The sequence below is a fragment of the Apodemus sylvaticus genome, chromosome 1 (assembly GCF_947179515.1).
Source record: "Apodemus sylvaticus chromosome 1, mApoSyl1.1, whole genome shotgun sequence".
In the NCBI taxonomy this organism is placed as follows: domain Eukaryota; kingdom Metazoa; phylum Chordata; class Mammalia; order Rodentia; family Muridae; genus Apodemus; species Apodemus sylvaticus.
In genome coordinates this window covers 109,480,541-109,505,556 of record NC_067472.1, presented here as the reverse complement: position 1 = coordinate 109,505,556, position 25,016 = coordinate 109,480,541, and the positions used below count along the sequence as shown (strand labels likewise).

General features: G+C 45.2%; 1 protein-coding gene across 1 annotated transcript in view; it reads left to right on the top strand.

Annotated features, from left to right (window-relative positions):
- Window positions 1-25,016, top strand: part of Tenm4 (teneurin transmembrane protein 4) — a 561,145-nt gene that overhangs the window by 72,781 nt on the left and 463,348 nt on the right. The window contains 1 exon segment of the mRNA XM_052158525.1: window positions 9,175-9,273. Within this exon segment, the coding sequence (XP_052014485.1) occupies window positions 9,264-9,273 (10 nt within the window). The 5' untranslated portion in view covers window positions 9,175-9,263.

Sequence of the window (25,016 nt, the reverse complement as noted above, 5' to 3'; positions counted from 1 at the left end):
AACCTGCTCTTTTCTGATTTCTCTGATCAGGGTGGCTGCCTTCTGATAAAGGCCTCCTGTTCCTATGCAATCTCCTGAGTAGAAAGACTGAAGATCAGGATTTCCCTTTACTCTTGGGAGCGGACAATGAACTCTGACACATACTGGAGTCAATAATTCTGGCTCCTGTATGTAGCTGCTGTCCCAACTCCTTTCGAGAGGATCGTGCCTCTTTTTCTGTCATGAACTCTTCCAGGTATAATGGTTCTGTTTGTCCTCTACCACCATGGCATCCTCCAGAGTTAAGCTAGACTTTTAACAATTATCTTTTGATGTACAAGATTACACTCATCACTCAGACCCCACTAACCAGGCACAATACGCTGCCAAGAACCCTGTTCGGGAGCTATTGGGGAAAACTAGTGAACTGCATGAGGGGTTTCGCTTCTTGTCCAAGAAGGGTAATCAGTTCCACTCTTTCAGCTTTGTGAGAGCGTTTCTCTCCTCTGCTCGCCGAGAGCCCTTACTGCTGGCACAAGAGCTCTGGACAGACAAGAGCTGGATGAGAAAAGAAAAAATCTGAAGACAGAACAGAGGAAGAAATGAAGCTCCGTTAGTTGCTGCAGCCAAGGAAATGTGAAACCTGAGAAAGGCTTTGTGCCTTTTTTGTTTTGCTTTGGGGCATAGCAAGGACCCAGGCACACAATTGTGTTTGGATTGAGAAAAAAAGCATAACTTGGCAGAAGAAAATTCTTTCCAATTTTATTCTGGCTTTTAGGTGGATTAAAGGAAGCAGAGAGAAGAGTGGATTGTAGGACAGCATTTACAGCAGCAGGATCCAGTGGGCTTCTGTCTCCATCTTGATAGAGTCAGCATCAGGTGGAATCGCTTGTGTCACTCTTACTTAACTTTAATATCAATGGTAATTATTAAGTATCAACAGCAGTATTAACTGAGACCTATTCCATTGTACTTAGAACAATGTGACTCCCCACTGTCTCAAAGAACCCAAGAAAGAGTTAGCTGACCCAGCTGGAGACAAGGCCAAAGTACAGTAGATTTAGGATGAAGGACTTGTCCTGCAGGGTTTGTCCTATGCTGTGGGCAGCTCTGGTCTGGTTCTCACAAGCTGTGTGCTTCTTTCTCTCCTGCAGACGTTCAATATTTCCATGATAAAATACATGATAAAAGCAACTTAAGTAGAGAAGATTTAATTTTTGCTCACAGTTAGAGCATATAGTTCAGTGGTTTTCAACCTTCTTAATGATGCAACCCTTTATACAGTGCATATCACATTGTGGTGATCCCCAAACATAATATTATCTTGTTGTTACTTCCTAGCTGTAATTTGCTACCTTTATGAATTGTGGTATAAATATCTGATATACAGGATATTTGATATATGACCCCATAGGGGTTTCGACCCATGGTTGAGAACCACTGATATCTCACATCATGGCAGGAAAGGCAAGGTGGTGGGGACGTGAGGCATCTGGCTGCACTATGTCAATAGCCTGAAGCTGAGAGAGGAATGAGGGTGCTCAGGACACTTTCTCCCTTTATGCAATCGGAGGTTTGAGCCCACGGGATGCTATTGCCCACATTTAGAAAGTGTCTTTCTACCTCAGCTAACTCAGTCCAGACACTCTCTCACAGACATGCTCAGAGGTCTCCATGGTGATTCTAAACCCTGTCACGTTGATATCAAGATTAACTCTTACGCTCATTGTGTGAGTTTCTGAGGGCTGCTGTACTAAACCATATATAGGAATAGGACAAGCAACAGGAGTTTGTTTACTCACAGTCATGGAGACAATAAGTCCCAGGTCAAAGTGACAGCAGAACTAGGCTTCCCTGAAGATGCTGGAACAGAGAATGACCTGTTCAAGCTTCTCTCCTGACTTATGGAAATGTCTTGACCTGTGATGGCATAAGTCCCATTGCCATAGGTATGTTATCATAACCATGTACATATCCGTCTGACTTGTGTACCCCTCTTTCTAAGGACACCAGTTTACCTAGAAGATATAGTTCTATTTTGATTAGCAATAAAAAGGCCTATTTCCTACTAGGACTTGGATTATAGTATATCTGCTGTAAAGGACACATAGCTGGCCTTCTCTCTTTTGGAACCCTGCAATAACCCTTCTTCTCAGCCATTACAGACACACACACACACACACACACACACACACACACAAGAGTTGGATTTGGCCAGAAAACCTCTGGGAACTCTTGCAATTCATGTCGTGCCATGGCTGACTTTGTGAACCAGCCATGCATAAATGTCAGAACCACCAGTAAGGAAATAGAAGAGAAAAATCAGCTACTATCCCTGGGCAAGAAAATGGCCGGCGAGATTTAACCTTCTTTCCACTGCTGGTTTTTCCCACAGAGGCCCTGCATAAAAGCCTCTCATTCCCTCACAAATGAGGACATCCAGTTAAATATTCATTGAGCTGAGAACTACATATGTATTTAGGAAAATATATATGCACAGACATATATAACAAAATTAAAGAAAATGGGGCCATAAAATAATAAAATAAATTCATAGGGAGATTTTATAAGCTATCTGCTGCCTTTATTATCCCTACCCTGGGACCCCATGCATTTAAAATATATAAGTGCTCGCCCACAGGAAAATGTTGGAGCATCTGAGATGGCTGACATTCGAGGCTGATGACAGAGAGGAAGTCAGGTGACAGAGGAGGGGTATAAGCAAGCCCAGGGCTCTTACCTGGACCTGCCCCAAGCAGGACAAGACAGCTTGGATCACATCACTGCTATAGTCTTTGGAGAAGGTGTCATTCTGGTTTTGAGAGAGAATCTGTCTGTGAATTTATATATGGTTGTGTCTGTTTACTCTCGGATCTGAACATTGAATCACCATCAACTGCAGTTACCATAACAAGAATGATATAATCTGCTCTGCTTAGTCTAGAAAGATAGGCTTTAAAGGTCAGTACTACAAGTGAACTCGAGCATGTAGTATGCCTTCTCTTCTTCTGTTGACTTGAAAATTTAACGAGCCTGTTTTCTTACAGAGACAGAGGAAGAGGAGTTTTACTGAGCATTTATCCTGACGCTTCCCTGGGCTGGCCTGACCCACATGCTCAGAAGAGTGTTTAGATCTAGTTTGGAGGCTTCGTGCTTCCCCTGTTAGGCCTTACGGGCTCCTCTCCTCTCAATCCGGTCTGATTCTAGGCAAAGAACTTGGAGAACTGGCAATATTAAGAGGTTATCAAATGGGACGGCATCTGTAATTGGCTTGGATTAGAAACCAAAGCTCTCAGCTCAGCAACAAGGTGAAATATTTTGAACTAATGACTTAGACAATAATGAGCTGGTTTTCTGGAGCATCTCCTGTGTTCTGGAAGATCTACATCCCTCTTCAAAACAGGCTGGTGATAGGAAATCTCGTAAGGGCTAAAGATTCTCTGGCTTGTTTGAACCTCAGGAATAAGGCAGCTAATATGGAAGGAGGATGCAGAGAGAAGCTCGGAATCCAGAAATGATGGCTATTGCCGAGGAGCATCCACACCACAGGAAAGAAAAGACAAAAAAGCTAAACAAATGCAGGGCTCGTGCAGGTGAGGCCATAACTGAACATCTCGGTATGGCTGCAGAACTTTCTTCCTCCACACACCCATTGCTTCAGCTGGGGAGAAACTCAGTTATCTTAAGTCACGGCCATGACCTAATCCCCAACAGAAGCATCTCCATCAAGGAAGCACTTGTGTGGTTTATGGTGTGAGGGAATGGTCCATCGTTAGGAAGGCATGGGGGCAGGAGCCTGGGGGCAGCTGCCGGGAAGGGGAGAGAGTACAGATGCTCAACCTGCTCTCTCCCTTGTATTCACTCTGTGACCCCAGCCCACAGAATGGCTGCACGGTCGGTTTTATGTCAACTTGACACAGGCGGGAGTGATCACAGAGAATGGAGCTTCAGTTGTGGAAGTGCCTCCGTGAGATCCAGCTATACGGCATTTTCTTGGTTGGTGATCAAGAAGGGAGGGCCCCCTGTGGGTGGTGCCATCCCTGGGTTGGTAGTTTTGAGTTCTAAAAGAGAGCAAACTGAGCAAGCCAAGGGAAGCAAGCCAGTAAGAAACATCCCTCCATGGCCTCTGCATCAGCTCCTGCTTCCTGGCCTGCTTGAGTTCCAGACCTGTCTTCCTTTGGTGATGAACAGCAATGTGGAAAGTATAAGCTGAATAAACCGTTTCCTCCCCAACTTGCTTCTTGGTCATGATGTTTGTGCAGGAATAGAAACCCTGACTAAGACAATGGTGCTGCCCACAATTAAGGTGGGTTCAACCACACGAATCAGTGCAGTCTAGAAAACCCCTTACAGGTGTATCCAATGAATTATATCCTAGCTCATTCTAGATCCTGTCAGATTTAATTAATATTCACTACTACACCGTCCTCACTGAGGTGCTAGCAATGCCCAGAATGTTGTGCATTAAAAGATAAGAAGAGCACCCTAGTGCCTGAGGCCAGCCTAAACTATACAATAGGGGCCTTTCTCTAAAAATAAATAAACAGGTAAATAGATAAACCAGAGGAGTTCTTGCGCTGTCTATTGTTATTCTGTGGCCCTCATTATTTCCACCTCCATTTAAGGAGGATATGTAAGAAGCTAGGAGATTGGCTGCAGGCCAGAGAGCTGGTGGTGCTCCAGGTGGACTCAGGGATGAGCTCACTGTTCAGGGAGGATTGCCTGGAGGACTCCCCAGGCACTCGGAGCATCTGTTCTGTCACTGTGACAAAATACCAGAGAAAGTCAAGGAAAGTCAGAGAAAGTTGACTCCCTTTGTCTCATAGTTCAGACATTTCAGACCAATGACGAGTGGATCCAATGCTTTGGGCCAAAATAGTGATTTAGTTCATCCATGAGCAAGGACGTACTGATGCCCTCGTGAATTATTCTGCCTCACACTTGGGTCTCAGTGTGCACAACAGAGCCCACTGCTTCAGTGATCTCAGCTTTAGCTGAGATGCGAGGGAGGAAAGTAAGAGCTCTTTGACTGAGAGGACGCTGCTCCCCTCCCCCCATGGTATGAATAATGGCGGTGGCTGTCATTTGGGACCGAGGGACAGTTTTTCCTTTTGGTCTATCGTCCTTTAGGGAAGAGACTAACAGCAAGAGAGCCAAGTGCTCTCTGTCAGGATGGCCCCTGAGATATGGAGCCACAAACATCCCGGGGCATGCAAGACGGCACAGAGGAGCAGAAGCTGGGGTGTTAGGTGGACACGTTGTGTACACAGTCAGAACATGCTTCCACGCACACTCACAAAGGAACAAACAGGGCTGAGAGCGTGTCTCCACTGCTGGCTAGCTGAGGATTTGGGGAAAGCAACCCAGAGCCCCCACAGCTTCCCTCCCTCACCAGCAAGGCAGAGAGGATAATCCTTGCTTCTTACAGCTACTTAGAAGACTCACAGAGATCAGCATGCCTAACAGTCAGCCAAATGCCTAGCAGATAGCCAGGAGCTGCCTGTCCTGACTGCCTCCTCTTCAGACTCTTCACCTGTCTGTAGCTTATCTCCAATAAAATCACCCCCTTCACAAAAGCCCTCTTGGCCTCCTATCACTAAGCAGTGCTTGCAGATCTGACATGGTCCTTGGGACCCTGCCCGTTGAAGCTCTCAGATCCTGTGTTACAATGTCTGCTACTCTGTATAGAGCCGCAGTGCAGGATGAGTGCATGTGTTTGCCCTTTCCTCTCTCCCTTGCTTGGAGAACCCTATCTCTCCCTATGCTGTAGCCTGTCCCCTGGGGTAAGACTGAGTTTCCATAGCACATGCTCTATTAAATTACCTGCCCCTAGTTTGTCAGCCAAGGAGACTCTCTAATTCCTGTTTTCACTTATGGTTTATCTATAATTCTTAAGAAATTGCAGGAATATCATTAATTTTTTGTGGTCAAACTTTTTCTTTGCCTATGAAGTTTCTAGAGTCAAGATTTTTGTCCTCAGTTTACCCACCCAGCATCAGGTTCATTGAATGAATGAATGAATGAATGAATGAAATCCATTCCTAACTAGACCTCCCTTCAATGGAATGCTATTACTTTTTCAGCCATTCATGTGTGCTGGTTGGTTTTTGTCACTTTGACCCAAACTTAGACATATCTAGGAAAAGAGACTCTTCATGGAGATAAGACCTCCATAAAATTGGTCCCTAGGCAATTTTGTGGGGTATAGTTTTGATTATTAATGATATAGGAGGACATAAAGCACTCCTGGCCTGGCTCCTGGATTGTTTAAGGAAGCCAGATGAGCATTCCAGTACATAGCGCTCACCCTTAGTCTCAGCCTCACTTCCTGCCTCCAGATTCCTGCCTTCAGCCTCTGCTCTGACTTCCTTCGTGACAGACTATTTTTTGTAAATGGAAATAAACCCTTTCCTCCCCAACTTAGTTTTGGTCATGGTGTTTATCCCAGCAGTAGAAAGCAAACTAGCATTCAAACAAGCTTGAATATTTTGGTTTCATGAACAGTCATTGTGATGTGGACTGAAAACTGAGAATACAGTAATAAAAGAGGTTGTCCTCCCTGCTGCCTTAGCCATGGTGAAGGCTGGAAAGGAACAGACAGGGCAGTTCTGCGGCTTTACCAGTTGTGAGGCTGTCACATGGCTTTGGTCTACAGCCTTTGTGGGCTCAGTGGAATCTGATAACCTGGACAAGCGTTCAGTCTCATCATCCGCCCGTATCAGTGAATGTGACGAGTATGCCAGCAAGATCTTTAGGAACAAACTCAACAGATCTAGAGCCTAAAAGCCACAGGTAATTCGGGATAGGTCCTGACACTCACACCAGGCATACGTGACCTCACCCATGGGTAGAGTGGAGCAAGGCAAGTTGCTAATCTCTTAGAATTCTCAGGGGATGATATTCTCATGATAAAGATCTTGTGAATAGGAGTTGAGTCTTTGCTGGTTAGTTTCGGTCAGCTTAACAGGTTAGAGTCACCCAGGAAGATGGACATTGAAGAATTGCCTCCATCAGATTGGCTTATGAGCATGTTTATGGGGCAATTTCTCCATTAGTGATTGAGCTAAGTGGGCATATCCCACTGTGAGCAGTGCTACCTCTGGGCTGGATCAGAAATCAAGCTGAGCAAGTTTCTATGGCTTATCCTTCAGTTCCTGCTACCAGGTTTCTGGCCTGAGTTCCTGTCTTGGCTTCCTTCAGTGTTGGATTGTAAGCTATAAGATGAGATGAACCTTTTCCTCCCCAAGTTGCTTTTGGTCATGGTGGTTGTTACAGGAACTGAAAGGAAAGGACAAAGTCCTAGAGCCGTTTGAGAGGCATAAAATGAGAGTCATATTTTAACTTAGTAGATCAGCTTTATCGTCGTGTGTGTGTGTGTGTGTGTGTGTGTGTGTGTGTGTGTGTGCGCGCGCACGCGGTGTTTCTTGTGATAGTGTTCATATGTGTGCAGGTGTACAAATGCACATGTGTGTAAAGATCAGAAGTCAGCCTTGGTTGTTGCGTCTCAGCTACCTTCCACTTTATGTTTGGGTCGTGGTTTCTCACTGGCCTGGAACTTCTCACCAAGTTGGTTAAGCCAGCCAACTTCCAGGGCTGGCCTGTCTCTGCCTCCAAACTCACCGCTGCTGGGATTGTAGAAACATGATGCCAGACCTGTGTGTGTGTGTGTGGGGGGGGGTGTTTGTTTGTAGGCAGGCAAAGAAAGAGGGCAGGAGGAAGGGAGACAGACAGACAGACAGACAGTCTCTAGAGATCCAAACTGAATTTTTCAGGCTATTGGGAAAATGCTTTCAGGACTGGGCCATCTCCTCAGCCCTCTAATTTAATTTAGAAGAAGGTTTTTTTGTTGGTTTTGGTGGTGGTTTTATGTTTTTGTTTTTGTTTTTTTTATTTTTTTCCAGATTTCTTTTCATTATTCTGTAGTAGTTCATGAGGTCAGTGGAGTTTGGCTGTGGGAGAATGGGAGTCCCTGCACTTGGGCAGAGCCTGGAAGTGCTCCTGTCTGGTAGCTACTCTCTCCTTAGAGAAGTTGAAATTTACAGTAGAGAAACATCCGAGGCACAGGGAGAGTTAGTAAATTTTCACACTTGCGAGATTTTTGTTTTTAATGGGAATTACCAGTAATTCCTCACTTTATAAGAGATAATGACTTCTTAGCTGGGTTCAAAGGTATATTTGGCAAATATGTATCCAGGGAACTTCTCAAATAATGGCTTGAGAACAAAACTCAGATAAATTAAGTGTCTTGTCACCCAGATCTTTGCCTGTAAGCTCTTTATGCAGAAGGTATGTCTGTTATGGTGCTTGGACCTGCAGTTTTCGAGGTTCTATGTTCAGATTCCATTTCCTTTTGCTGAAATCACCCAAGACAAATGACGTAAAACCTTGTAGCCCCTCCCTTCTTTACTAATGGGGTGTAATTTCTTGCACTCATTTGACAATTTATTGTGTAAGGATACCAGTGGTGCTGTGAGTCAAATTCATAGTCTTTGAATTCTAGGACAAGAAAGAATTTCAGATGCTGCTCAGTTCAGAGTTTTCTCTTTTCCAGTGATCTAACTGAGACTAAGAAAGGGAAGGTGATTTGACAAAGGGCCGGAGCACAGTTCGCTCATGGGAGAACCATGTGACTCTGCCCAAGTGACTCTGAAGTCTACATGGGACATCCCAGTGAAGCAGATCCATTTCCTAAGCCAAGTGCCAAGGTTCAAAGAGCCAAGGTGCCTCGCTTATTTTCCTGGCAGGCCACTGAGTGCACTGTCACAAGGCTGGTACCTTTGGGGTTCAGCCCCACACTGTGTGCTTTCTGCTCATCACAGAGCACAGGATCAATCCTCTCTGTCCATCAAACAATTGCTCTTGTGCTTCAAGCCTTACACTGGGCAGGTGTGCTGCAGAGACCAGCCATATAGCCTCTGCCCTGGAGAGTTTGGGTCTACAAGAAAACGTACATGCAGGGAAGACAAGGCTTGACTGTAAGACAAGGTGACTAAACTCATAGCAAGATAAATGCAGCACAGAGCAAAGCTCTCCCAGGAGCCATGGAAAGCAATGGAGATGACTTTATTCAAGGTCTTCAGAGTTAGAAGCCCATGCCCCAACTGGCAAACATTTGCAAAGGGTTCTGGGGACAAGTATGAAAGAAAGCATTAGAGACCAATCATGCTTATTGCCTCCTCTTCTCTTCCTTAACAGAAAGCGTACTACCCTGTCCTCTGGGATCCGATGGCCTTGGAGAGGGGGCTGCAGGGCCCGCGGACACCAGCTCTCCCCAGAGTGCTGACATGGAGCCAGGTCAGTCCCTGTCATCTCCAATGTCCAGTCATCACCTTTAAGCCTGGGGCCTCATGAGAAACACAATTTAGGATTGGAAATGCATATACTTGTCACGCTGTGTAGGAAGTGCAGGAGATCAAGCGACAGTGACAAGGGAGGCTGCTAGGAGATGCGGCACCTACTTCATTTGCCTGGTGAACAGATGGTAGAATTGTTGCTAGGCTGATGTGCCTGGCCCCTTCCTCACGTGTCACACTGCAAGCCTGATGAAGAGGGCAGGGTAGGTGGGGTTGGGCATTCAACTGGAATGATGGTGGTGCTGGCAGCAAGTGGGTACTGTCCAGGCCTGTCCGGGACAACAAAGGCTGTGGTAGATCAGAGCTCACTTTTACATTCGGAAGACCAGGGTGTGTGTTCTGGAGCTAGTGGTGATGCCAGAGTCATAGTTGAGCATGGGAAGAGAGCAATAGTGGGAGAGCAATAGTGTCCGAAAGGGTCCAAGACTCTCTGAAAGGCTTTCTTCATCCTGCCATGCAACATCGAAATATAAAGTGGGTAGGAAATGCAGCCCGGTGGGGATAAGGCCAGGCCGAGTGGGGAAAGTGCCATGATGTTTCGAGCTGGAGGTGAGTAGGACAGCATCAAACATGGAGGCAGAGCCCAATGAAGGAGGCTGCAGAGGCAGGAGGGAGCACAGCAGAGCACGTTCTTCATTAGAGAGACACTGCATATCGCTTATATCAAGTTCTGATTCTTATTCTTCAAGCAGTCCCATAAGGTGACATACGGGCTCTATTGGACTCTGTACTGCTAGAGACATGAATCAACTCCAGCAGTTAAACAGACTGAGCTATTACTCAAAATAAAGGCTTATGTGGTCTGGTAGAGAGCCCTGCACATTCCCTGGAACACATGGCTGCCTTGGTAACCGCCGCAGTACTTACAGCTGGAAGGTATTGGCTATTAAGTACTCTGGGTCAGAAGTGACACACCCAGCCTCCTAGATCACAGTCTCTCTTCCTGACATCTAGGACAAGCTGATAATGAATGAGTCCTAATCACATTTTCTGGATTATCTAACGACTTCCATCTTACAGGCCAGCAATTGGGAGACTCAGAGGCATTCACTGTACTGCCATAGGGCCCCTAAATACAAAACGCTGTGGTTTGGATATTGCATAACCTTTGCCTGCAACATTCATGTAGCCAAGCAACAAGGAAATATGGAATAGTCATCCTAACCCAGGGAGTGACTAAACTGGGGTGGCTGAGGTATAAGCATGGGACAGCAATCCTCTGCCTTGATAAATGGTTCTCAAAGAGGCACTGAAAGTTTTAACTTTTGCCTGGAAGGACAGTGAAAATGAGATCACATGTATAGAATCCTGATTTACACATCTCACTTAAAAAAATATTTATTTATTTATTATGTGTAAGTACATTGTAACTGTCTTCAGACACCCCAGAAGAGGGCATCAGAACTCATTACAGATTGTTTTGAGCCATCATGTGGTTGCTGGGATTTGAACTCGTGACCTTCAGAAGAACAGTCAGCGCTCTTAACTACTGAGAGCTCTCTCCAGCCCTACGCATCTCATTTAACTCACCTTACCCATGAGCTAGTTTTCATGGCCCCATTTTTAAGATAAGTAAACTGAGTGTCTGACGCAGGTAGGAGGAAACACATCAGTGCCTCATCCTCATCTAAAGCTCTCGTGCAATAATGGCTTGGGTTCCAGTAGAACAGCAACTGAATCTCTCCCACTCCATCTAAACCCTAGAAGTGTGGTCCCTTGATCTCCCTAGAAGTCTTCTCCGGTGAGGGCTTTCCTTCCCTGCTTCCTCGATATGCCCAATATAGCGTGCTGCACCCTGGAGACACTGACTTCAGTTCTGACAGGGGGAGACTGAATTGCTCATGCCCATCATGAGGCCACCCACAGAGCTGGGCCTGGAGCAAGGCCTGCTGAGCTCATCTGTATGAAGGGAAGGAAGGAAGACATCCTTCAAAAGCATTTGGTTGAGGGCTCTGAAGCTGGGGTCACACATAAACCTTGACATCAGCGAGCTTTGTCAGGAACACTCTTCCTGGCCTTTCCAGCTCCGTCATCCACCACCTCAGCCCTGCACACTATACATTGTAGATCAAAACAAAACAGAAAGAGAGAAAGAAAGAAAGAAAGAAAGAAAGAAAGAAAGAAAGAAACAAACAAACAAACAAACAAAGAAACAAAGAAAGAAACAAAGAAACAAAGAAACAAAGAAAGAAACAAAGAAACAAAGAAAGAAAGAGGAAACCAACAACAACAACAGCCTCTATAAAGGCCCTCCTACTCCCTTGGGTTCTCTTTGCACCCAGGTCTCTAGGCTCCAGTCTCTCGTGCCTCTCACCTCTCAGGTTCCCTGAAGCACAGAAATGTTCCTGCTTTGGAGCATTGAACATTAGCTTTCCCATAACCCTGAGAAACTACTTCTGGCCCAGGGAACAAAAAGAAGTAAAAGTCATTGTACCTGTGCACTGGCCCATGAAGGTGAGATGCCTTCAGTTGAAGCATGCTAGCAGCTTCAGTAGCTGTAAAGCCAGGGGTCGATGAGGACTATGTGGAAGGGCAAAGCCTTCCCTACCCTACCACCCAGTGGGAAAGACCGCTCCTCCCAGCACAGGTCTTTCTTCTAGGGGAACATTTATCTCCACCTGGTACATTACTTTTTCCAACTTAAGTTTATTCATTTTCATAAGTCTCCCATTAGCATCTGATCTCCAGGAGAGCATGTACTTCCTTCTTTATAGTTCTCTGAAATGCCTTCATGCCAAGAAAAATGCAGTAAAGACAGAGAGTGAATGAATGGGTGAATGATGCAGTGAAGACAGAGTGAATGAATGAATGAATGAATGAGTGAGTGAATGATGCAGTGAAGATAGAATGAGTGATTGAACAAGCAACTGATTGGTCAACAGTTTCCACAGTTGTTCACTTCCCAACAGGCCAGTCTCAGCAGAACTTGACCAACTCTGCGGCCTCAAGCCAGCATACCCCATTCTTCTGTCCTCTGTCCTTCTCTCTGCCAGCCCAAGAGGCTGAGCTTCCTGTGACACATCACACAGGCATCGTCCCATCTATCCTCAGGTCCTGGTCTTTGAGTCTGCCAAACTGGGAAGACCTGGTTACTGCCTGTTGGCTTCATCAGGACTGAGGGGAACTTTATCTGTGGCTTCAGCCCAGAGCCTCTTGCCTTCTCGTTTTTTTTTTTTCTTCTTTTTTTTTTTTAATGTCCTCTTTGCCTGGAGTCGGGCACTGGGGAGCTCTGGGGCTCTGGGTTATCAGCTAGGCCCCTCCTGCTCACCACCTGCCTCAGAGCCCAGGAAGAAGAGGCAAATGGGACACTAATGAAATTCAGAGTGAAACTAAATCTGGAGGTGTTGCAAACAGCATGGAGAAGGGAGACAGGACTTAAAAGGATCTGTCTGGGACTGAGGGGAGCCAAGGTTGTAAACAGCCAGGATCAGCTTCATACAGACCCATCTTGGACAACTCACAGCAGTGTGACCTAGATGGTCCTCTTTATCCGGAGGGGTGTCACTTTGCAATCTTTAAATTAGAGATCTTTTAATTGATGAACTGACTCATTCATGCTTTCCCACTCCAATAACAACAACAAAAAAATTTGAGTAGATTCACAGTTAAAGTCAATTAATTGAATAATCAAGACAAAAATAAAGTTGGAGCCTTAGGACAAAGAGAAGGGGGAAGAAAGTAAGACCAGAAAGGGATGTGTAGGAGAGGGGCTGCAAGCTGGTGTCTTGAGGATGGCAAGGACCATGTGACAGCTAACTTAGGCCTTGAACCTGATGAGCTTTAGGAATGAGAAGCTCAGTGCAGTGCAGTGCAGCGCAGATGGTGGCGTTAGGGCCTTTTCAGATCTGCTGTTCATCTATTCAGTTGCAGGCATCCACTGCTCCACCCGAGGGGCAGCACAGGCTGTGCGCTCTGCGGATCTCATTAACTCTTGTTTTGTTTTGTTTTGTTTTGTTGTTTTGTTTTGTTTTGTTTTTCGAGACAGGATTTCTCTGTGTAGCCCTGGCTGTCCTGGAACTCACTCTATAGATCAGGCTGGCCTCAAACTCAGAAATCTGCCTGCCTCTGCCTCTCAAGTGCTAGAATTACAGGTGTACGCCACTACTGTCTGACTTTCATTAACTCTTTAGAAGTTCTGCAGGGTGGTCTCTGTAGCCACCAGGGGAGTTAGAGTCAAAGGCACAGTTGCTTATGCTGCCCAGCCTTTCTTCATTCTCCTAACTCCTTAAGCCTGGGGAAGAGGCTACAGTGGGGTCAGAAGGCTGGGTGCCTCTTCAGGCTTTCACAGGAAGGTGAGGAAACCACCTGGAGGTAAGAAAGGAGGGGTTGGTCACAGGCCACCCTCAAGCAGCAAGCTTCCTAATATCAGGACCTTGTTTTATTCAATGTTCCTGAAAGCAGCAGAGGGGCTTTTGTAAGCCATTGTATGTACCTGTTTGAGATGATGCTGTTTACTTGTTTGTCATATTAGTAATTAACAATTTAAAATATTAAACTGGAATGCATAACTTCTTTAACCTAAAATGCCAAGCTATAATATCAGCATCAATAACACATTTCTATAAAAACTGATTGCCCCTGCCCCGGGGAGTTGGGGAATAAAAGAATAGAACTGGATAGGAAAGCATCGCTTTAAGCATGGCAGATTTCTGTAATGGTTGGGTCACCCAAAGGTGCCCTTGCTCTGTGTCCTGTCTGCAGGTTTCACACGCATTTGTGAGGGAGTGGGAGGGAAACTGAGGATAGAGCCCTTTCGGAAATAGTTTGATCTCATAGACGACTGAAGGGTCTTGGGGACCATCAGGGATCTGTGCACCTATGTTTTGAAAGCCATATGGAGGGACCAGGTGTGGTGGCACATGCCTTTAATTCGAGCACTTAGAAAGCAGAGACAGGTGCATCTCTGTGAGTTCAAGACTGGCCTGGTCTACAGGGGGAGTCCTGGGGTAGCCAGAGCTATTTAGAAAGATTCTGTCTCAAAAGGAAAGAAAGAAGAAAGAAAGAACGACAGGAAGGAAGGAAGGAAGGAAGGAAGGAAGGAAGGAAGGAAGGAAGGAAGGAAGGAAGGAAGGAAGGAAGAAAGAAAGAAAGTCAGAAGTGAGGTCACTGTGACTAGCCTGAGAAATGTGTAAGGGCAGGGGACAGAAATTCTGGGACGGAGCCTGGCTCCTGCAGGAGGCCCATCTTTTATGCTGCTCACCAAACATCTCCCCTTATCCTGATCCATTACCCTGGCCTCATGCTTTCCAGTGGTAATGGACGGGAAGCTTTTCATACCAACCTTTATCATCCTCAAGTCCTGGCTAAACTCTGCTCAGCATCCAGCACCCTGCCAGCTGCCATGAGAGTGTGCATTTTGGCGGAAAAATGGTTAAGCACAGGGTTTTAGAAGGAATTGCGTCTTGTTTATGGAAAAGGGGAGGTGTCAGAAGGGGTGTTGGCACTTTGTGTTGTCTAGAAGCTAGCAGCCATCAAACGTATTTTGCAGGAGCATCTCTTGGGTACACATACTAACTGGACCCCACAGTCACCAACAGGCAGTGAAAAGCTTCCCAACTAATTCCAGTTAGTTAGCGAACAAAGCAATGCCCATTGCCCAGAAGGTAAAGGGGGCAGGTAGCTGAGTGTTCCCATGTGCCAAGCATTCCTCATATTCCTAACGCAACAGCTCCCTGGAAGACTCCATTGTACAGATGTGTACACCGAGACCCCCCTCCCTCCTTGATAGTAAATGGCAGAGCTTGGATTCAAGCCCAAAGCTCAAGCCAGCCTGCCTGTGCTATAGCTCATGACTGTGCTTCCTCCTCCCCGATCTGAGCTTGGCATCACTGGTTTGGACGTGGGTGTTTACTGCTACATATCACTTTTGAAATAATGGCGCTCAGGGCTGAGGAGGTGGCTCAATGGGCAAAAACATTCGCTGAATAGACACAGGGATCTGAATTTAGCATTTACTGAAAAAGTCGGACATGGACATATGCACCTATATCCACAACACTGTTGGGGGGGCAGAAACAGGAGGATGGCTGGGACTGACAGCAGAGCTTGAAATTCAGTGAGGGACCCTGTCTCAAGGGAATAAGAAGATAAAGTGGGATGTTAGGTAGCTTATTTTGGCCTCCTTTCATGATCATGTGCACTACCTAACACATGAGAGTACCACAGGCACATATACTATACATATATACCCAACACACACACACACACACACACACACACACACACACATACACACACACACACACACACACACACACACCACAAGCATATCTTTCTAAGCCTAAATTGTAATTATTAGAAAGATGGACAGAAACACTAAACACCAAAAATTTTCATTTTTCCATCTTTTCGTGTCTACTATGGCAGATTCTGAAGACAGGAGCCCATCTCTACTTTTGCATTGCTTCCTTTTCAATGGACGTGAGCACCGTTTGGATGTACACCCAAATCACTATCAATTAGAGGTACTAGGGACTCTGCCATACTCAATTGGCTAGATCATACCAGAGACATCCATTCTGCTTGGTCATGGCAACCAGGGAAGTGAAAGAGACTGGGTTAGAAGGTTAGTTTGGAAAAATAATCCTAAATTAGACCCTTGACTTCTTACATAAACAACAAGACAAATAAGCTTTGGGAAGCGGAGAATGCACAGCCACATGCACTGCCAGTGACGTCAGTCAGCCAGGGTGGATGCACACTTAATGAACTCTTACTGTGGGTCACATCTGTGGTAGACAAGATGCAAGTTTTACCTCCAGTACACAAGCCTATATATCCGTGCGCTTATGACATAGGCCTTTCCCTATTTTTAAGCTGTGACTCAGAAAAATCTTGCTCGGGAAGGCATAACTGTGACATGGTGAAGTCACTGCTATCTGTTTTGTCCTTTAGCAATGACACTGGGAGGAAATGGTGAGTCTGGTCTCACAGAAAGCTAGGCTGTCACTCTGAGGTGGGGTCCTCCGAGATTCAATTGTGGCCCTGCTGACCTCACATAGGTTTCGGGCTTTCTTTTCGGGCACCACCTGTCACTCTTCCCTGGATGTGTTCCCTGCATTGAGTCTAGACCTCCATATTCACTGGAGACTTGGGAGGTCCACTTCCATTCAATGCCTCCATCACCTTCCAGCAAATAGCCTTTAATTAATGTTCTCAGGTAAACAAAATACATGTTCAGGCTTAGGGAGCAAGAGAGAATAGAGAAGCTGAGAAGAAAGCCAAAGGGTGCCCCTGACAGAGCCTGAAGTCCACAGGTCTGACTGACCACCCAGACAGCCGCTGCAGTGGAAGCTCTTCTGTCCTGGGCCTGCCACATCTTGAGAGGCAATGACTAAAGCAGATGTTGTCAAAGCCTTGTTTAGAAATATTTCTACTTTAAAGCCTGACAGGGTTAAGATTAGACACCCTGAGTCTAGCCAGTACTGCAGGTGTGTCTGCCTAGGTTCCCCACCCCTTCATATCATCTTTCACATCAACCTTATTTACCTATCCAGCTTTCCCAGAGCGGTGCACAGTGGGAGGTGTGTGTGTGTGTGTGTGTGTGTGTGTGTGTTCTCAGAAATCACAGAGACACTTAGCGACTTGCAAGCTGAATGCCTAATTTATTTCCAACTGTAAGATTGGTGTCATTATCCTTGTTGGATTCAATCACCAAATCATAAGGTGCTTCTTGTCACTAACTGCACCTTCAACCATACACTTCCCTGCCCAATTTGACCAAAGCAGCTGAGGCAGGATCTAACCACCCATTTCCAAGGCTTTAACCCTCTGGCTGTATTGCCTTGCCTTACCTACTATGAAAGAAATATGTTTAGATACCTTCCGCCTCCCATTGCTTTCTGAAAGCTCCCCTGATAGAAAAGAACAAATCAGCCAGAGGCTCAGAATCCTCGGTTCCTTTGGCATTGTAACTGTCGTGGAAAATCCACATGTGCAGAAAACACTCCAGGGTGAGAAGAGACATTTGTTGAGGGCCTGTAAGATGCCATCCACTGAGCTGAGCTTTTCACAGTCCATTTCACCCTCACAACTACCGGGAGAGGTAAGCATTGTTATTTCTGATTCACAGATGGAGCATGGCGCCTTAGAGAGGGTCAATGGCTTAAAGTCATATAGCTGGGAAATGGGGGAAGCTAGAATTGGCTCAAGGTCATCCACCACAAAGCCCCACCTCTTCCCAGTGTGTTGGGGGGGGGAGGGGGAAGCAACAAGGACAACTAGAACTACCATTCGCAGAATTCCCACTCCATGCCTGACTTGCATGAACCCATTTAACCCTGATAAAGAGCCCATGATATTAAACACTCATCATCCATTTGTCATATGAGAAAAACAGGGCCAAGAGAAGCGCTTTCAGAATGGATAATTTTCTGAGAGTGACTGTTTAGAGGATAAGCCCTAGCAATCTGTCACTGTTTGCTGCTCTGTCATAAGGGGCTCTTATCCAAATCAGCAAATAAGCAAAGGCATTGCCTATAGGACACACTTAGTAATCTTGGTGATTGGTAATTAACATGGTAGTTTTGTTTCCCCTGGAGTGATTATTCTGGTGGCTACTTGTAGCCTGTTCTAGTTGGTGAGTTGCCCTCTACTATGGGAGACACCCAATAGATAGGTCAGAGGATACCAGTACATTGAGCATCAAGCATAGTTGGAAGCCATGAACTAAGTGGCAGAGAGAAGGCTTTCAGATGACACTGATGGAGGTCAGTCTGGACTCTCAACTCTGGACTCGGGGAAAGTTATTAGCTCTCTATGGTTTTGTTTCCTAATGTGTAACATGGATATGTGAAGTTCATACTTTGCTCAATAATTGTAAGGACCAAAATTCAAATAAGATGCTTCTAGTCATGAGGTTGCACCAAAAAAGAAAGGCCCAAGATGCTTCCCAGTGTGTTGGAATGCTTATTTAGAGAATCAGACTCAGAAGATGTAGAACCCCCTTCCATCTAAGCATAGAAACTCCAGGCTCAGAGACAGGCAATAATTTACCGACTATACACAGCACACAGCATTTTTAAGTCAACTTGTTGTTGTTGTTGTTGCTGTTGTTGATGATGATAATGATAATGTTTACAACAGAATATATATGTAGCCCTGGCTGTCCTAAACATGATGTATAGACCAGGATAGCCTTAAACTCAATGGAGACCTACCTGCCACAGCTTTCTGAGTGCTGGGATTAAGTCTTTTGTTTTTGATTCACTAAGACCCATGCTGATACTGCAAGTCATGCTTAGACCTCCCCCTGCCCCCCATTTTAGAATCCCAGCTTAAGAAGCTCATGCTTCAGTCTGCTTTGCTTCTCTGACACTGTGGTCTTAGTGTGAACTTCCACACTCCTTGTGGTGTGTTGTAAATACCACACCCATTATTTTATTGCCTGCAGCTGACTGCCTTAGCACTTACCAAGTGTAGGTCTGGTCATTTCTGCCACTGCTTCTCTTGACTCTCAAGATGGTGGCTCCTTTTCTTATATACTCTTTGATTTTGTGAGAGTTCATGATTTGGAAAACTTCTCTGAGGTATGTCTTGAAAATTCACTGCTGCAGAAACGGTTTGCCTTTGTTCTAGAAGAAATCACCTAGAGGCTACTTCAAATTAAGCATACAGTTTGAACTTTGGGATTGGGGGGGGTTGTTTATGTATGTATGTATGTATGTATGTATGTATGTATGTATGTATGTATGTATTTTTTTATTTTGCCTACAAGTTAATACATGTAATGGCTATTTTGTGCTTAGAAATTCTTAGAGGATCTTTTGTTCTTCCTCCCTCACCTCTGGCAGGGCCATGTTCCTTGTTGTGTCCTACTGCGGTGTGGGGTACTGAGCTGTTCTAATTCTTAGACACACTGAAGTTAAAGATGCGGTCTTTGGCCCTAGCTCTAGCGGAGGGTCCCAGCCTGTCTTCCCTCTCTTTGAAAACCTGGGCCTTTGTTTCCTGTGTTACTACCTTATGACCCAAAGCCCCAGACCACCAAGGATGGTGAGAGACCTTCAGAACCATCATCACATCCCACACTGTGTAACCTCTGTGGATGCATGCTTTCTCATGTTCTTACGGCCTCTGAGGCCTCCTAGCTCTTGCCAGCTTAGCTATGCATTTAACGGTAAATGAGTGTGTGAAGTACCAGAATTCCTTGGAGTGAGCAGGAAGCTGTGTTTCTGGAAATAGAAGTCTAAAGAGAGCATTGCTAGCCTTCCCTCCTATAATTGGGTGACTTCATCAGGTACGGCTTCCCTGCTCATTACATAATTGCTGCATAGTGTAGTTGAGCTAACCCCTTAGGTTGAGAAAATAGAGCCTTTCCATGTCATAGAGGTCTCTATCTTTCAGCATTATTTGTTGTCATTCTGGGCAGGTTTTTGCTCAGCCCCTTGACCACCTACAGATGTCCACAAACAGAAACTTGTTTGCAAAAATACCTGCTAAAGGGCCACATTCTTAAGGAATACTGCAGTCTGTTTCTCTGAGCCATCCAGCCCACATGGTTCTTGCATAAGGATCAAGCCTGGGGAAACAGTGCCAGGTAGTGGTATTATCATTCCTGTTCATTTGTTCTGCAGACATTTTCTAAGCACCAATTGTGGCTATGCCCATACAAGGTTCTACAATGTACCAGTGGACAGGCTAAGGTCCTTCTCATCATAGAGAAAGACACGTATATGGACTGTGATCATGATTTGGCATTGCTGTGAAAAGAGAACCCACACAGCTTGAAGTAGAGGCATCAGACAAGCTTCCCAGCAGATGTTGTAGAAGAACCAGAAGCTCAAGGGAAGATGAAAAGAGCTAGAAAGGAAAAGACCAAAGATGGCCCGTCCCTTAAAAGGAAACATTACTCAAAGAAATGGCTCTTCTGAATCCCTTTTAAAGTTTTGGGCTGTTTTTCCACTCCAGGGTTTTTTGTTTGTTTGTTTGTTTGTTTTGATTTTTTTTTTTTTTGGTTTTATCGAGACAGAGTTTCTCTCTATATCCCTGGCTGTCCTAGAACTCACTCTGTAGACCAGGCTGGCCTCAAACTCAGAAATCCGCCTGCCTCTGCCTCCCAAGTGCTGGGATTAAAGATGTGTGCCACCACCACCTGGTTGAGAGCCACCATTTTTTAATGTATGTTTAATGTATGTGTTTTCAGCAGGGGCAGTACTATTTCTAAGGGGTTAAATTGTTACTCGGGAATTAGGGGTCAAAATATTAGTTATTATAATGGTTTGTGTTCCCACAAGGGCTATAGTATATAAACAGACAGGCAGTACTATGGTGCTAAAACAAACAAACAAACAAGAAATGGACAGAAGACAAGAAGTGATCAAGAAAAACAAGTTTATAAAGACTCCTTGGTAATGCAGGGAGAGTAACACTGAACAGAGACACAGAGGTGCTGAGCTTGACGAGTTCTGGCAAGAGCAGCAGCGTTGGATTCAGCCACACCTACATCCAAAGCTCAGCCTTGTGGAAAGCATATATGGCCATGGCAAATCAATCACACTGCACCTCTGTTTCCTGGTCTGCAAAATGGGGTGGGTAATCCTCTCTTCACAGTGCAGTTATGCAATTGCATAAAATAACCATCTGCGAAGTCCCTGGCATGTAAAGGCAAACTAGACATATCAGTATGTAAGTTCCCAACCTCTGTTCAGCCCGCCACTGTCTTGTCCAGGAGAAGGATCAGTGTTAAGAATGTGTGCTGGAGATACTGCTTTCCCAGGAGCCAGTCCTGGGGGCGTCGGGGAGAGAGGATCCCTGGGAGCTCTTTCCTCTGCTGCCTTAAAGACATACATTGTCCAGAGCTCTTGGTGTCCCTGGGTGTGGAATGATCTGGAATATTCAACCTGTTGAATCCAAGTTGTTTGAGTAGCTCTAAAGATCTATGGATTTTTCCCTTGGGATTTTAGTTCGTCTGCAACACCATGTAGGCTCAAGCCCAGGCAGGCATGGTGCAGCTAGAGGAGAGCATCCAGAAGTGGGAAGCGCTGAAAGGCACGGGCAGAGCTGGTATATCATCTTCCTACACTGAAACCCTGCTTACCTGTCTGCATCTTTCCTGCTCCAGTGACGGCCTGTGAGAATTACCGAACAATGCCTAGCACACGCTGGACCCTCCGTACATGTCTGTCAATAGTCAGTTACCCCCTCCTATTACATATAATCAACACTGTCATTTGTTAATAACTTGTTCTTTTGATGCATATTTTCTCTTCACCCTCAATGTAACTTATTCACCAACCTGTCACCACTACCATCACCACCACCATCATCTTCACCCCTGTCGCAGTTAAGCTTTCCCGGACTCTAAGCTACTCCATAATATATAAATGTTTTCAGGTTGTATCTCATTCTAGAAAGTCCATTTTACAAGAAGTGTTTAACTCCATCTTGACAATACCCATTTTATAGGCAGGTAAACTGACGTGCATATGAGATTAGGCATTGTCCTAGATGAACGTGTTAGAAAGCCAGTGTAAGTGGTGTGTCCTGCTTGTCTTTTACCCCTGGGCTTATGTTCCTTTGGCGGTCATGGGACCTTACCCCAGAGTAGACATATTCTGTTCTGAAGCCCAAGGAGAGAAGGGACAGAGGAGGCTTCCTCTCTAGCAGTGAGCACAGCTGTCTTCCTCCTCCAGCCCTGTCAGAGTCATCCCAGCACAGCTGCCAACCCTCACTCCTGTCTGGGTGTATGGATATCAGGTGTGACAGGCAAGTCACCTTTGCCACATCAGTGTCATCTAGAAGACAGCATGCAGGCCCATGTACCAAAGAGTGAAGGGGTGTCACAGGGTTCCACAGAGCTGGCTAGAAGGGCTTCTGACACCAGCTATTTCCTCACAAAGCCTGTCCTCTATAGCAAGGAACAGCAGTTAAGCATTTCTTAAATCTCTGTATAGAACATGTCAGAACAAAAGCCCAGTGGATCCCACATGACCTGGGGGATATGCTGTAGCTCTCTCTGTCTCTTCATCCCCAGTCTGTACCTTCACACACACAAGCCCTGCTCTCTCAACCTTTCTCAGTGTCTGCCAAGGAAACACACACATGGAAAGGGCAGGGAGGCTAGAGACACTGGAACCAAGCTGGCTCAAGGATGGGAAAACAACCTGCTGCTTTTCAAAGCACAGTACAGGTGGCCAATGTTTGCTGTGTGCTTTCTCCTAGACCTTCACAATGGGCCATTATAGGGAAGGGATTGCTTCATCTTGGAGGGAGTGTGGCACTGTGTATATTCTAGAAGGAGCTGCATGGGCTGGAGACACCTCAGGATCTGACCCAGGGGTGGCCAGGTTATGGCGGTCTTTAGAGAAAAGTCTATTCAGGTAACATGCAGTGGAGCGAGAGATGGAGCCCAGAACCTCACTGCAAAGTCCACGTTCTTTCCATTGCACAATGGCATCCCAGGATGGAAAGAACATGCAGGCTAAGGTCTGGCCCTGTCTAGCTCTGTGACCTCAGAGCAGCAGGTAAGAGTTCATTGCCCAGTCAGGAGACGTGTGTGATATTCGGCTTCTCTGATACAATGTCTTGTCTGAGAGACCAGAAGTGGGCTCTGGTCCTTGGATGCTCTGAACTCTCTAAGCCGTGCTGCATTTTCCTAGACCACAAGAAGGCCAGCTCCCACTAGGCAGACTGCCCTGACATCTTAGGATGCCTAGTTCTTGCCTCTGTCCCACAGCAGGAGTCATCATACTTATGTGGCCACCCCAGGATATGTCCCTATTCTCTGGGCACATCAGGGGCATAGATGGATGTCTATGCTGAAAGTTCTTGTGGGTAAGGAAATGTTTGAGACTAGGAGAGCCCACACTGGATGTTTGTGGCATGACTGTTTTTCCTTCTGTTCTTCCCAGGGCTATGAAAGTCATAATAGATATTTGATATTTGCAAGGATTTAGGCAAAGAAGGCTACAGCCCCAAGCAGAGCAGTGTGGGAGGTATACAGGAAGCCAGGGCACCACCTGGCTCCTCTGCACCTGGCAGAAACAGATAGCATCTGAGCCTCATTATCTGTTCACTGGCAACCAAAGTCCCCAACAGCATTGACCTCGTTAGAAGAAGAATCCCGCCTTTGCAATCGGCATTCTGTATCCCAGGCTTTCAGGAAGTTATTTGCTGCATTCTGGGTCTTTCTCAAGGACCATGGGAGATTTTATTATTTGAGCCTAGAACCTCAAACCTTCTGGTACCCAGGTCCAATTTCCTGTATACCAGACCAGATGCTCAGGGACCGGCCCAGCATTTCTGACATCCTCTTTCTCCTTCCTCTGTGTCAATTAGGCATTCTTTACGATAAATAATATGGTGAAAGTCTACATACCTACCACCCAAGAGGATATTTAAAACAGGTAGCCACTGTAATTCCAGGCATCGTTCACTGGGCTGACAAATGTTGAAGACACCTGTGGTCCATCTATCCCATGCCTTCTCACTTTTCTTAACACCAAAACAAAATGAATTATTGATGCACCCAACGGCTTTGTTGAATCTCCAGAGAATTAGGCTGAATGAAAAAAGGCCAAATTTATAAACTTATATATTGTATGAGACCATTAATTTTGGAAGTTTTAGAAAATTTTATAAATAGAGCATGGGCTAGTGGTTGACAGTAGAGAAATGAAGCCTGGTGATGACCCTAGTTCAATCCCTGGGACCTACATGGTGGAAGGAGAGAGCCCACTCCTGAAAGTTGTCCTCTACTTCCACATATGTGATGCAGCACACGCAGGTCCCTTCTAAAATAGTAAAAGTGTGTGTGTGTGTATGTGTGTATGTATGTGTGTGTATGTGTGTGTGTGTGTATGTCTGTATGTGTGTGTATATGTGTGTGTATATGTGTGTATGTGTGTGTATGCATGTTTATGTGTGTATGTATGTGTGTATGTGTGTGTATATGTGTGTATGTGTGTGTATGTGTATGTGTGTGTATGTGTGTTTATGTGTGTATGTATGTGTGTATATGTGATTTATTTTCTTCCATTCTTTCTCTTTTAATACTATATTGATGCTTTAAAAATAGTTTCATTGAGATATGACTGATATATAATTGACCCACTTAAAGTGTGTGGTCCAATGGTGTTTAGAAAACTCATTCACCACAGTCCATTCTGAAACATCTCTATCAACAGCCTCAAAAGAGCCCAAATCCATTTGCAATTATTCTAGATTTTTTCCAGTAAAAGCTGTTCTCCACCCTACTCATGCTGCTAGATTGGCCATCCATAAATGGCTAACGGTGTGCTTTCAGAGCAATATTTCTATATTTACATATACTGAATATTTCTAGTAAATGAAACCATTCCATATGTGTTCTTCTGTGACTGACTTGTATCATCTAATATGTGTCAGGATTCATCCACATGGTTGTATGTTTTAGTAGTTTCTTGTATTTTATCATTGGCCAATATTCTATTACAGAGATGCCTGCATTTCTGATTGATTGTCTGTTGAATATATGAGGTAGTTTCACCCTTTTGGTGTGAATTGTACTATAGTGGTATAGACATTTGAGTGTAGATTAGAATATGGATATCCCTTTTGTTTATCTTGGACACATATCTAATATCTAGGTGTTGACTAGAAAGAGAAAATTTCAGATTCCAAATGACTGTAATGTTTTGCCTGACCACCAGTGATGTACATAAATTCCAGTCTCCCTTCATCCTCACCATTAGTTCTTATGATCTAACT